At 36.1% G+C, this 15539-nt stretch overlaps 1 protein-coding gene across 1 annotated transcript in view; it reads right to left on the bottom strand.

The window, feature by feature from the left end:
* The window catches only part of DNAH8 (dynein axonemal heavy chain 8), a 161967-nt gene that overhangs the window by 102221 nt on the left and 44207 nt on the right, over positions 1-15539 (bottom strand). The window contains exons 27-32 of the mRNA XM_062573613.1: positions 15247-15373; positions 11522-11757; positions 8007-8111; positions 4868-4981; positions 2678-2740; positions 190-290 (exon numbers count right to left, since the gene is read on the bottom strand). Coding sequence (XP_062429597.1) covers positions 190-290; positions 2678-2740; positions 4868-4981; positions 8007-8111; positions 11522-11757; positions 15247-15373 — 746 coding nt within the window. The remainder of the gene's footprint in view (positions 1-189; positions 291-2677; positions 2741-4867; positions 4982-8006; positions 8112-11521; positions 11758-15246; positions 15374-15539) is intronic.

Genomic DNA, 15539 nt, shown 5'->3' on the forward strand with positions numbered 1-15539 from the left:
ATGAGAAAAAATATTCTCTATCAGCAAATTCTTTAGACTTCTAACATTTTATTGGTTTGGGGGAAAATTTAAATTAAGGCACTGGAAAGGGAAACCTTTTATATTGTAACTTTTCCTTCTTCAGTTTATCCCAAGCCTTTCTAACATACTTAATACACACCTAATACACAGCTGTATTTCCACAGTTACCTGACTTTATGTAAAACTTCATAGTCTGTGACAGGCAATCCAAATAATTGTTCACCAGATGAGTACGTGACAAACTTTCTCCAGAGTTCATCAAAATTAGCCTGATAAAATTAGGATTCATTCAGACAAACTGAACATAGATTTTTTAATTTAAAATTTTCTAATAATAAATCATTAACTAGTTCTAAAGTTGTCTTAAAACAATCCTATTAGAGGCATTAGGTATCCACAAAATACTTTTAATCTAATATTTTTGAAGCATTTCTCATGTAATATAATACTCTTTTCTTGAGTTCAACTAGTGAACATGTATATATAACAAGCAATACTTTGAAGAAGTATTTTATAAAAACAGCATGTGCAATTATTCCCACATGATCCAGACAGAAGAAATTAAATATTTGTATTAGCTGGTAATATATGCAGTCTGAAAAATAAATGAAGAGTGCCAATAATAAAATTACTTTCAGATAAAGTATAATGGCTGTCAAAAGGAGAAAAGCAGATATAGGATCAATAAAGAAAATGGGAAGAATGATGATTTTGGCAATTACTATCCACAAGTATAAAGTATTTTCTTGGCAAAATAAATGAAATATGTCTGAACAAATTCAATCAAAATCTCTAAACTTTCAGTATATTAGATTCAATCTGAGGTTTGAGCAACTTCTGTTAGTTTGCTAGTGCTTTTCATTAATTTTCAATTCACTCTTTACAGAGTCAATGCAATACAACATGCAAGACACTGACAAAAATTCCTGTTGAAAAAAATCTCCAAGTTACTGTAACTCACAGAAAAAGGAAGGATTAAAAATAGATTAAAAACTGGTTGTGGAACCACAAACTCAGGTTCATAATACAGTTGAAAGACAAGTATCTGATGGAAAATGTGATCTCTACAAGAGGGAAGTTGCTCAAGCAACAACTAACTTCGTTTTCTTTCAGTTATTATCAGGTTGCACTTGACTCTTCCCTGTTTTACTGCTCTTATTACTTTATATAGGTAATTCCTGCTCATGAGAAGTGAAGAATGAAGCCCGGTTACTCATCCTTCATTAATCAGTCCCTCTACTTTAAGGAAAGCATTACCTGATTGAAATTCATAGAATCATAGAATCAGTAAGGTTGGAAGGGACCTCTGGAGATCATCTAGTCCAACCCACCTGCTCAAGCAGGGTCACCTAGAGCATGGTAGACAGGGTTGCATCCAGGCAGGCCTTGAAGATCTCCAGAGAAGGAGACTCCACAACCTCTCTGGGCAACCTGGTCCAGTGCTCTGTCATTCTCAGAGGGAAGAAATTCCCCCTCACAGTCAGGCAGAACTTCCTGTGCTTCAAGTTCTGCCCATTGCCTCTTGTCCTGTCACACAGGACAAATGAAAAGAGTTTGTCCTCATCCCCTTGACACCCTCCCTTCAGGTACTCGCACACATTGATAAGATCCCCCCCTCAGTCTTCTCTTCCCCAGGCTACACAGGCCTAGCTCTCGCAGCCGTTCCTCATAAGGCAGATGCTCCAGCCCTCTGATCATCTTCGTAACCCTACACTGGACTCTCTCCAGTAGCTCCATGTCTCTCTTGTCCTGGGGAGCCCAGAACTGGACGCAGTACTAGAGATGAGGCCTCACCAGGGCTGAGTAGAGGGGCAGGATCACCTCCCTCGACCTGCTGGCAACACCCTTCCTAATGTACCCCAGGATACCACTGGCCTTCTTGGCCACAAGGGCACATTGCTGGCTCATGGTCACCTTATTGTCCACCAGCACTCCCAGGTCTTTCTCTGCAGAGCTGCTCTCCAGAAGGTCAGCCCCCAGCTTGTCCTGGTGCCTAGGGTTATTTTTCCCTAGGTGCAGGACCCTGCACTTGCCCTTGTTGAACCTCAGGAGGTTCCTCTCCACCCAACCCTCCAAGCTGTCCAGGTCTCTCTGAATGGCAGCACAGCCCTCAGGTGTGTCAGCCACTCCTCCCAGCTTGGTGTCATCAGCAAACTTGCTGAGGAGGCACTCTGTCCCTTCATCCAGGTCATTGATGAAGAAGTTGAACAGGATGGGAGCCAGTACTGAGCCCTCAGGGACGCCATTAGCTGCAGGCCTCCAACTGGACTCTGCACCACTGATGACGACCCTCTGAGCTCTGCCTTTCAGCCAGTTCTCAATCTACCTCACTGTCCACTCATCTAACCCACACTTCCTGAGCTTCTCTAGGATGATGTTATGGGAGACAGTGTCCAAAGCCTTGCTGAAGTCAAGGTACACAATGTCCACTGCTCTCCCCTCATCTACCCAGCCAGTCATTCCATCCTAGAAGGCTATCAGGTTGGTTAAGCAGGAATTAAAATGCAGTTAACAGAATACCACACAAAATACCCATCAAGACCTACTTTAGTAAGTAGGCCTTACCAAAAATTGTAAATAGTTCTTCTAAACATTTATCATAAACAGCAGTTGATCTTATTTTATTTACTAGAAATTTACAACTTTATTTTCTCACCTGAAATATCTGTAGCCTGTTACTGGCTTCTTGAGGTGGAATATTTGGAACCATAGGTCCTTCCTTTTAAACAAATAGTTAACAAAAATTGAATATTAATTCTCAAAGTGACTGAAGGCACACTGTATATTTACAGATCATCAGAAAATGCACAATTTTTTGGTAGCCAAAATCAAATCAAAAGTTATGTATTTTGGTAATGCAATAGTTACAACGGTGAATCTAAGAGCATGCTAAAATTCTTCAGCATAATTAAATTTACTATCAGTAGACTGGAGACTTTCATCTGTCATATTCTGGTTTTGACGAGAAAAGTATCCAGCGAGTGGCTTGAGACAATCCTTGCAAATGCTGAGGTGTGATTAAAGATGCCACAACATGTTCTAGAATTTTTCAAGTAAGATTTTCTACCTCATTAGAAGTTGATCATGTCATGTATCACCAGGGACTTTTTTTTCTCTTCATCTGTGATCTGTTAATCTGTGATCAATTAAGCAGCTATTTTCAATGTCACTGAATGTAGATTTCAAGAATTTAGAAAGATCTCTAAGAAAATGGTATAAGCACTTCCTCCAATTTCTTTCACTTCTTAAATATACATACATACATATATATATATATATATATATATATATATATATATATATGTTGAAGAAGTAGAAAAGGAGGTTAGAAAGCCAGGCTCTTCAAAACAAGTGTCTCAAAGAACTACAATCAATTATGATTTTCCCTTTGAAGCATGTCTCTAACGACCATGGTTATAATTTCAAACATTCCTAAGAGAAGACTCATTTACTAATTCATTCAGAGGATTTTTGAAATTTCTGAAATTTGTGGCATTAAAAATAGCTGATTTTTCAAGAAAATTCTCTTACAAGACACACAAGGTCAGATCTCTCGCTGCTAAAAACAGATGAAGTGTAATCATGCTTCACTAACCTAACAAAATATCAAAAACTTAAAGCTTGGAGAGAATTCTGTGATACATTCTATCCTTTTCAGATAACAAGTAGTTTTCTTGTGCTCCTGTAGGAGACACTGTAACAGAAAACATACTGTTCTTGATCCTAAAATAATATATTAAGTTATAGTTACCTGCTAACTGCTATATTAGAACTCACAAGATAAGACAGATGGTAAATCCAGTTCACCTGTTTTAGTTTAGTTAAGCAGAAAGAATGACAGAGATAGGATGCCATTATTGTAGCCCTTGAGGAAATAATACAGAAGCACTTAAATGTAAAATATTCATAGACATAGCACTCATAGCACCAGAAAAGATGTCTCTTCAGTGATCAAGAATACAATTAAACACTTGTGCAGCAGCACAATCTGCTTTTCATTCAGAGACAGATGAAAGTGATCTGACTAGCTTCAAATAGCACTTGTGTTGCTGGGAAAAAATAACATTTAGACATGGAAATGTATACATGTACTTATTTTTTTATGCATAATCCTACCTTCCGTGTTTTGTATTACTGAGTCAAGGAATAAGTAACAGTTTTGAAGAAGCTGTTTCTGAACAATAAAAATCAGCAAATTGATCATGAACTTCTGAAGAAAAAGCCTGGAGTGCCAAAACATAGGACTATGAGGTTACAACAACAGGAAATGAGGCCTTCAGTGCAAGATATAGTTTAAAGTGGTAGGATTATGAAATAAAGGAGAACAAATGTCAGCTGAGGAGCTCTTTTACAGGAACCAGAAAGGTTCTATCCATTCTGGTAAACCAAATAAGGCCAGGGCAATGAGAATGAGATCTATGACATGATCATCCATACTGTATGACTGTCAGCATGATCAATGAATGGTTTAGGTCTACTAACATGTTCCCAAACAGTGTCCAGGTACAGCTCAGGGGCCTTCACAGACCAGAGACTTTTCCAAAGAGACAGTACAGAAAAGGAGAGTTCTGGAGAGAAGAGTTCTTCCATATATACTTGAAACATGCCATCATGTATGACCTCAAGGCCAGGCAATGGGCCCAGGTCCACTTTATTTTCTTGTAAAGTGTAAGTCAGGAGTTTAAAAAGGAAAGTCTGACCTATAACCATGACTGCTTAGAAACCGTGACATCCAAAGTTCGCATGAGTAGCTCAGCAGGTTAAAATTCTGGTACCCAATTGATACAAACTAAAAATTTTGCAGAACTAAGTACAAATCTTACAGACAACTACTAAATTCAGTTACCATTTCATATGACGTTTCAAAGTTTGACACATCCTCACGAAAAACTGCAACTGACTCTAGTAGATTACTCTTAAATTTGGGCTGAACTTGAACCAGCTCATCTTGAACACTGGACTGACATGCAAAAGATTAAAGTTATTTAAAAGTTAGGAACAGATACTTCAATTATATATAAACCAAAATTGTTACATAAAAAGTATTAAAGTTCTGAACAAAAATGAACGGTCTTGGAGCTAAATAGGCAAGGTATTACTTTCTTGAAAAAAGAAAAACAACTCTTCCCCCTCCTGCCCTTTAAATGAACATGTTTCACTACAAGGAAAGGGGGAGAAAGATGACACAGTAAGGGAGAGAAAAAAGATTTTTTTTCTCCTTTTTTCTGTGCCTACAGACCCCTTCCCCACAAATAAAAAGGTAAGAAAGTAAATTTAATTCTATAATGTGGGAAAATAGGAAAAGCTATGTTATTTCACAGGTAATGGATTTGAATTGTGCATTTTTTGGAGATGCATAAATTCCTTTCCCCTTAAACAAGACCTTAGCCAACAGGGTCTGTTTTCTCCTGCATACATCCAGGGTTGTATCAGCTTATAAACAAGGTATCTAAAACTACCATAACCTTATCTACAAAACTAGGAATGTAGGTAATGGACCAACCATTATTCCAATTACGTTTCTGCCACAGAGCTTCTTTACTGTAACCAAACATCAAAGGAGAATGAACATCAATAATGGAATATGTATAGGAGCAATTAAATGCAAACTATCTCTGTTCATTATTACAGACCTCTTCCTCCTCTTTAAGTGCTTTTTTTTTTGTTCAGTACCTGATTTAAAAAGCATGTATACACTACAGTATTTTTGCTAGAATCATATTCCAGCACTGACTGGCATACTGCCTTAAAGCCTAAAACACGGCATCCAAAGTACATGGCCCTATTAATGCATAATTTTTTAGAAGGATATCAACATAACTGAGCATTTCAGTCTTACACCAAGGTAAAGGAAAGAAAATCAGCTGAAATAGCATAAAGCCTGAAAACTTTTGCCTTAATCCTATCTGTCTGTATGATATTCAGGTAACTACACATATCCTCTCTTTTCCCAGACATTCTTCCTGCTATAATTTTACACTGAAGAGGCTCTAAAACTGACATTCACTCAAATAAATATTTGGAAAAAGCAGTCCAGGAAGAATGAGATGTTATAGCAAGGGAGTGTAAAGAGCAGGACTGACTTTTAATTGGGACACCAGTGGCAACCAGACCATTTGTGACCAAATCAGAGTTTAAATCTTAAAGGATTCTTGGTAGTAATAGAATCTGTGGGAATGCATAAAACCATTGAACTGCTGAAGCTAGTGAGCCATGGTTGCAGGCATTTCTTCCCTGAAATGTTCTACAGTTATAAGGATACTTATAAGCAGTGCCACTGCTTTGTCCAGTGAAGGTGATTTCAGAAGCTTGGGTGATGAAATATCTTCTTGTCCAGCCAATTCATTTTATTAATCTGTATAATGATCAGCAACTAATGATTTACAGAGCCAAAGGCTGCAATTCACACATACCTGCAGAGTGCACATATCAGCTTTGACTGGCTTCTGCAACAAGCGCTTGCAAGTATATAAGAGCCTCAAAGACAGATAATTAAGTAGCATTTATTTCAACTGTTTTTTGAATAGTTATTGGACAGGAATATCCTTGTGTAATCAGTGAATTGTTAAAGAAGGAAAATTAATAGTTATCTCTACAACTCACCTTATCCATTTTCTTCATTCATTTCAGGATGAGATCATGTATATTTTAATTATACACAAAAATTAGTAGAGAAGCATACACATGCATAGTAGGTGTCAAGTTAGATGAGGTGATTGCCTCAATACTGCAATGCATCCAAGTATGTTGTGAACCCTGTTCTTTATTTGATTCCTATATGGCCAGAATATTTTCCATTTGTGTCTTCACTACAAATGTGTCTAAAGAGATCTACAAAAATGCCTTTTCACTGATTAAGTATAGAAAGAAAACAACGTCTCAGTTCAAAGGCGCACAGATGCAAGTATAGGGAAAAAAAATTACCATCTAGTGGATGGCATTGAAAAGCAATTCTACACTAATGCAAGGCAGTCTTCTTGCTACATGTAATATATCAAGGACTAAGACTAATAAACTCCATAATGAAGAGAGTAATCAATGCACTACCTTTTTAGAATACCTATGTGAAAAAGCAAATTCTGCTTTCCTGAGGAAACTGAGGAAATTTATTATCTTCAGAATAGAAACATGTATGAAATGGTCTAGATAGAGTCATCAGAGCATTCTTACTGTACTCTAGAGAAACTCCAGATGTAGCTCTTCTGAAGAGTTGAGTCTTGAAAATTTTCAAATAGCATAGGGTAGTTAACACCTCTTAGATTTAAAGAAGTTTATTCTCCTTTTCCTCCCAGGTGGCTTAGATCTCTCTCGGTGTTTTTTTTTTTTTTTTTTTGGGGGGGGGGGTTAGGAGGTGGGGGCGGGTTTAAACAACTTATTCCTTCTTCGAAAGTTTGAAAAAAAGGCTCAAGGTGCATGAAATGAGATTAGAAAACATGTTCTTAAGACTTTTATAGATTGGGCAATCTGTAGGGCAGGAACCAGCTGGATTGCTCCATCAAAGCATCTATGTTTTTCCCTCTCCTGAAGTGTAGAAGATTAGAATGTCCAATAGACACCAAGTTTTTGAGGGCGTTAAATCTCTCCTCAGCAATTAAGGTAAGCCTGCAATCATCACTTAAAAGGTAAGGGCACCAACAGAATATGCATTTCTTAAAACCGTGTAATTTAAGGATAGTAATCTTTCTGATTATACAAGAATGAAACAAAAATGGGAAATGCAGGACAGCAGAAAGAATGAAGTATATAATTTCTCATTTTCTTATAGCTTTTAAAGATATATCTAAAAGCTACAAAAATATTTAAAGTACAGTTCTATATAAATAGAATTAGAAAATGAACACACTAATCAAAAGCATAAACACTGGTGATCAACTGATGCCAAGAGCAAGACGACAGACTGCAGTGATAATTGTTCCCATACCTCCATTTTTCCTCTGAAACAGGCACATGAAGGCAAATGGAAAATGACAGTTTAATATACTTACAGCTTTGGTCTGTAATTTATTAAAAGAATATCTGAGTGTATCAACTCCTTCTGATTCCTCTTTTGTAACTTCAATTTCAAATCTGTTTAAAATCGCATAGGCTTCCTAGATGAAAAAAGAAATCCTTAGAAATGATGCATTTTAAGTTCATTTGCAGAAACACAGATTAATTTGTAAGAAACATTTTAAAGGAAATCTGTTAGTGTAATTGAGGCACAAAAATATTTCTTTTAAAACAAAAGAATGCTGAATGCAGAAGAAGTAAAGTACAAAATCTGCAAAAAGTATTTCTTTAAGGAACATATCGTGGATGAAATACCAGGGAAAAAAAAAGCACAAACAGAAGATACTGAATATTAAAAATATATAAAGTTTTATCATCTCAGTGGTATCTTTTTTTCATTAGTTGAATGTAGATTTTGATTAATTTTGTTTTCAACACTGAATAATGATCCACAGTAAACTGCTTATTTTTCAAATATTTTATCACCTCATCTCTAAACTCTTTATTACTACATTTGCCAAACTAGCAAATGCCTCCATATGTAGCTGTTATACAGTGAACCTTTTATTCCTTCTCCTCATTTGCAGCTTGTGTGCAGCAGTTACCAATATACTTTACCTATTTCCTATTTTATCAACCTCTGAACACATAGCATTTTATATTTTCCCATCACATAAGCAAAAAAATTGCTAACAAACTGCAGTGTGAATTATGCAAGTTGGTCCCTGGATCTATGAATTGTATTCTGCGCCGTTTGGGCTGATTGATAAACATGGTTGTTTCTTCCATGAATGTATCTATATTTAAAACTCCCTCCTGTTTCAGTCTATATTTCTATCACAGAATTACTGAGTTTGGAAGGAAACTCTGGAGATCACCAGTCCAAAAACACTTGCTCAGGGCATCATGGACTAGAGAAGGTTGCTCAGGGCTGTGTTCTGAGGGATATGGGTAGGGTTCTCAATATAGTCAAGGATGGAGACTCCACAATCTCTTTGGATAGTCTGTTCCAGTGCTTTATAATTCCTACTGTTAAAAAAAAAAATCTTATATTTAAATGAAACTTCCTGTTTTTCAGTTTCTGCCCACGGCCTCTTGTCTTGTCACTGGACACTGCTGAGTGAAGTCAGGCTCCGTCTTCCTTATTCACTCTCATCAAACACTTATACACACTGGTAAGATCCCCCTTGAGCAGAGTTCCAGCTCTCTCAGCATCTCTCAGTGTGTCACTTGCTCCAGTCCCTTATTCATCTCCATGGCCCTTTGCTGCACTTGCTCCAGTATGCCCATGTCTCTCTCGCACTGGGGAGACCAGAACTGGACTCAGCACTCCAGACGTGGTCTCACTAGCACTGAACAGAAGGGAAGAATCACCTTTCTCGACCTGCTGGCAACGTTCTGCCTAATGCAACCCTTCTTTGTTGCAAGGGCACATTGATGGCTTGTGTTCAGTTTGTGCTGCCAAGACTCCCAGGTCTGTTCCTGTAAAGTGCTTTCCAGACAGTCTGCCCCCAGCATGTACTGGTAACATGGCCTATTCCTCCCCAGGAGCAGGACTTGGCACTTTCCCTTGTGGAACTTCGAGATTCCCTCTCTGCCCATTTCTCCAGCCTGTTGAGGTTCCTCTGAATGGCAGCACAACCTTCTACTGCATCAGCTACTCCTCCTGGGCTGGTATCACCTGCAGACTCTGAGGGCGCACTCTGTCCCATTGTCCAGGTCATTAATGAAGAGGTTAAACAGTATTGGACTCACTAACAACCCCTGGGTTACACCACTAGCGACTAGCCTCCAACTAGACTTTGTGCTGCTGATGACAACCCTGAAAGTCCAACAGTTCAGCCACTTTTCAATCCACCTCACTGTCCACTTACCTAGTTTGTATTTCATCAGTTTGTCAATGAGGTTATTATGGAAGAATGTGTCAAAAGCCTTACTAAAAATCAAGATAAGCAACATTCACTGCTCTCCCCTCATCCACCGAGCTAATCATCTTATTGCAGAAAGCCATCAGGTCAGTCAGGCATGATTATCCCTTTGTAAATCCATGCTGAACACTCCAAATCACTTCTCTGTCCTATTTTTTCTTATATCAAGCCCTCCCTTTAAACTGCTTGAGTAAAAAAGCATCATATCTAATCATCCCATCAATTAAGTTTAATTAAGTCCACCAGGACATAAGAAAACAAAACAAAACATTGAACTATCAAATTACTGATATATTGCCATTGTTCTATATTCAGTTCTTGATTTTTTCAGCACCATATTCCTATTTTATTTAAGAAAAGCTCATGAAAACATACATGTTCAAGAGTGACTTATTAACAAAACCAATCCTACTGATACTAGCATAATTCATGCTAATATAGAAAGACAATAAATGTTTGCAATATATATAAAATATAAATGGTTTGTGAAAGAATCTTTATTCTAATATCCATCTCAAAGTACCAGGAACAGGTAAAAATAAATAAAGCTATTATTTCAAATAATGTTATAAATCTATTTATTTATTTACATATTTTGCAACACTAAAACCTACCAAATAGACATTGTTAGACTGTTTGCTGAATTCAATCCCTACTGCTTATTTTATTTAACTTCTATGGTTATGATTTCATAATCTTTATAATCATCATAATCTTCAGCCTGACAAGCACCCTGAAGACAGTCAAAATAAGAAAGAACATCTAGTAAATCTGCATATTACTGCAAATGTTGAAGTTACTCTTCAGGTTTACTTGTTTAACCTCTACAAACCACCACAGAAATTCCAAAGGCATAATCCATTTTCTTAATGTAAACATTAACAAAAGTAATGACAATCAAGTGTAAGTCCTTTCTGGTATGATGCTAATATAACAATCTTAAAGAAAAAAAATGTTAGCATTCAGTAACACAATTTCTTCTGTAAGAGGTGAATGAAAACATAAAACAAATGTGTTACATTAAGCTGAGTATTTCCAAGTGTGGTAATATACACCATATATACATAAAACTTAGCAAACTTCTTTTAGTAAGTGATACTGGGAAAACTGAAAGAATGCTGCAAGTTCCTGACAGCATACAATACTTCCTAAAATGATGACTGGCTCCATGAATATAGTCTGGTTATATTCAAAGAGATTAGATGTTTGTTTTATAGATATAAAAGAGTTAGGAAGAGGATCAAGGTTAATGGGAGCACAGCAAATGGGAAGTGTTCCCTTTTCTTATACTCTTACATCTGCTTCTTTCTGCTTGCTGTCTCCTAAACCATATTTTAATTATAGTTTATAAGACAATTATTTTTCTACTCTGTGTTTATACAGTATTGAAGAAAATATCTAACACTAATTCATGACTAGGGTTCCTATCAGGCATAATAAAAATAATGATAATACTTTATTTCCTATTCTCAGACTAGATCATTCAGGAAAGTAAATTCATTGTTTGGATTCTCAGTTTATCTTATGAATCTTGACTCTTAACTACTTTAAACCAAATTTAAAAAAAAATAAAAAAAACTTACTTCAATAGGCCCCAGAGTCATATCCATTTGTATTTTATTATCACGTATATCAGATAAAGCTTTCATTGCAAATCGTACGTCATCTAAGTCACGGAGAGGTCGAGAGAGTTTCTTTAAATATTCAGTTATGAATGACATCATGTCTGTCATTTTCTTTTTATATTCCTCATTTAAATAACGACAGAGGAGCATCTTCCATGCTTTGGCTTCAATTGACAAAGCCAGTTTCAGTGGTCCTGATAATAATAATAAAATAAATAAATAAATAAATAAAAATATTCTATCTACATCTTAAAAATCTTTTGCAAGAAACATATATATATATATATATATATTGCACAAAACACTACATATCATTCTTCAACAGCAATTAAGAAAAGATCTGCACACATGGAATCAAATTACTTCATTTTTAAAGTTTCAAAATTTTCAATTAAAAATTTAAATACATCTCTTGCATATTATGCTCTCTGAAAAATCCATTGGTAAGCTTATCTAAAAGAACACAGAGAACATGAATAAAAAATAAATTCTCAGACAAGATCTTTAATTGATACAAATTAACCAGCTACATTAAGGTCACTGACATTTAAATGGATTATACTAGTTGAGGAAATAGTATCTTGGGATTTCAATACTGGGATCTGGCATACTTTGTAACTAAAACTGCAAGCTGTCAAATCATAAACAGTTAAAAATATACATAAAACCACAGTAAATAAAAGTCAACCATTGACATTATTATCATTAGAACAAATTAGGTTTTCACTAAACAATGCTTTTGTATTCCAGTGAAAGAAAACAAAAGATAATAATTGAATATAACTATTCTGTTCACAAAAAAGTTTACAAAGAAAACATATTTTCTTCTTTAGTAATTCAGCTATTACAATTAAAAATCTGATTCTGAAAGGCCACTAAATGATCATAAAATTTCATCTGAAAAGAGGTTTACATTCATAATGTTGTATGTTCTTATGCTCTCCCTACTTTATGTGCACATATATTTACATGTGTATATACATCAAAAACACATTTTCTACATATAATATATAATACTATGCACAAAATAGTAGTACATACAAATACCTTTTAGTTCTATGAATTGCCAAACAGCATCTTGCAGCAAAGTTTCTCAAGCAAAACTGTGCACTTCATGAAGTTTATTTCCTTTAAATAGGTTTAAATTGTTGCCTTTCTATGTAATTGACTGTATATTATTTTAGTTCTTAAAACTAACTGCCTGATTCAACATTTATATAACACTCCTCATACTTTTCTCATGGACCACCTTATTTGTGTTCTCTTTGAAAGAAAATTTCAATAAATCTTTAAAAAAGATACAGTGAGGACCCAAGTTTTTGTTTTTATTTATCTTTTATACTTACATTTTCCTGAACGTGGACTTGCATAAAGTCAATATAGTATTTTCATTACTGTTTTATGCCCAGATTTTATGTGCCATCCTATTTTATCCTTTTTACTTCTACTGACCACGTGCAAAGACATACATTTTGCTTTGTAGAGTTTCCAAGTCTTTTTCCTGAAAATTTACTTAACTTACATCCTTGTAAATTGCACTAATAATTCAAATCGCTCCTTTTAATGATAATTTACACTTTTTAACACTGAACCTCCTATTCAATTGTACTACACACTGTGCAAGTTTCAGTAAGTTACACTGCAAAATGCTACACAATATAAAGGATTTTGTTTATAGGAGGCAGTTCAAGCACCCAAAACAGCTCATGAAGTTGAGCGTGGATCAATTTACTCTTCTTTTTCAATGGAGCAAATGGTGGGACATGCCCCGGCATAAATCAGATTTCTTAACAGAGAAGGAGGACCCCGAGAAGTCCCTTAAAGACTGTAATTGCTGAAGAAATTCTTAAAAAGACTGAAAGGCCACTAATAGATGGTTGCATATATTTATAAATGGCTTAGATATTTGGAGAGCAGACAACAATGACTGGAAAACTATCAGCTGCATTCAAGGAAACTTGCAAAGATTTTCAAGATACTATTTAAGCTTCTACGAGGACAGAAAGGAAAACTTCTCTAGTACCACTGGTAACTCCAAAAAAGTATGGTACCATATCCAGAGGCTTGAATTTGCATGTGAAGATAAATCAATTTCCAAATATCAAAAATGCATGCTTCCACAGATCATAGAAGATTCGATATCATGTTCTTGAATTTAGAAGACTTCGCTCCCTCTCATGTAGTGCTCACACATGAGGGGGCAGTGCAAGCATTAATAAAATCCATATTCTTTTGGATCCATTACTTCCCACCACTCCTCACGGTTATGGAAGAATAGGCAGCAAGAGCTTTTCAGAGTGAATTCATTGGCTTCATAATGGCTTCACTAATAAGAAGCTGCATCCAGGAAATGGATGAGGATGTTGATTTTGCTTATTCACTGAAAAAAAAAAAAAAAATCTAGGAATAACCTGCCACCAAGATCCTGAAATGAACTCTAGTCAAAGTGTACGGATTCTATGTCTTCTCTGACGTAACAGGATGACAGTTTATACAGAAATGTTCCGTCAAAGGCTAATATCTCAGAATATATGGATTGTTCATCAGAAATGTATAGTCACACTAATATTTACAAAGGAATCCATTTACTACCTGCCCCTACATAGCAACTGTGATAACATCTGCCATGGAAAGTAAAAAAAAACCCAGGGATTAAAGACTGGCCACATGCGCCCACATGTCAGCTACCTAGTAATCTGTGAGGTGAGAGGAATGAGGAAGAGCATAATTTATCTGTCATAGAACAAATGGCTTCATTCTTCAGAGCTGTCTGAAGAGAACACACTTTTTCACACTTGACTGTTTTACAGAATAACGTCAGCAAAGACGGCCAAGTTGCCAAGGCCAGAGAAGGCAAGTATAGGCATGTTACTTTATAGTACTGTGGGAACATGTACCAGCACTGTCTTGCTGCCAGCTTCTCTATTGTCAGACACCAGAGGGGATGGGAAAACACAGGATATTCTGAGAGCTGTGGATGCTAAACATGGAGATGGCTCAGTATCTCTCTTACTGAGATAAACACTTACAGTGAATAAGAAGCTAATGCAGCTACATACAGGTATTGTACCAAAGACATTGAATTATGCTCTGCAATGTTCTTCTTCATCACTGGCTGATCTCATGCTGGATCTTAGAGAGTCCTGAATGAGCCCTGGGTTGGTCATTCTTGGAGGTCTTCAGGTACTAGTACTGTGTTGAGCAGACAGACTTGATATTGTTATTGATAACCTATTGTCACGGATCCTGTGGATCTTGCTGATGATTTAGTTCTTTAACTTAGCAAGTCCCTGGAGGCTACTCAGATTAGACAGCTTGAGGATAATGATCAACAAGATTAAGTCCTGGCATGGATATTTGTTCTAATTGTTTCATGAACTCCATGTTGTTTCCTTTACACACAAAGTGACTGAAGCATTTGCCTGCAAAAATACCTGAAGCAGAGAGTGCAGAGAGAACACTGAGTGAACACTATCAGAGAAATCAACAAAAGGAACCTTCAGTAACTAGCAGAAAAAGTTGTGTTTTATTATCAGAAAGTCTTTCTTTTATTTTGCACTAGAGCAAAAGCTATTCTAGAATCCAAAACATACTGTAAAGAGAAGCAACATATAAACAAAACAAAGTCTCTTTAGTAATTATTATTAATTAGCTTACTATGTGCAAAGAGGAGAATGCCATACCTGTATGCAACTCAATCGGTCCAACAAGAATAATAGGTTTTAAATCTTCCATCTCTTGCTCAAATGTAGCATAGTGAAGTATTTCTGCTCTAATTTCAGTCAGAGATGGACAGCTAGCGAGAAATTGCTGTGTATAGGTTAAAAAGTCAATCAACAAATATCCTTTTTCACATTTTTGATAAAACAAGAGGCAACAACTACTGGAAAAGCATATCAATATTATACCTGGTTTTGGCCTTTTTTAGCCCTGCTAAAGTAGCAAATTGCAGGTGATCATGTTTAACAGTTTCCCT

The sequence above is a fragment of the Rhea pennata genome, chromosome 3, assembly GCF_028389875.1.
Source record: "Rhea pennata isolate bPtePen1 chromosome 3, bPtePen1.pri, whole genome shotgun sequence".
NCBI classification, from domain to species: Eukaryota; Metazoa; Chordata; class Aves; order Rheiformes; family Rheidae; genus Rhea; species Rhea pennata.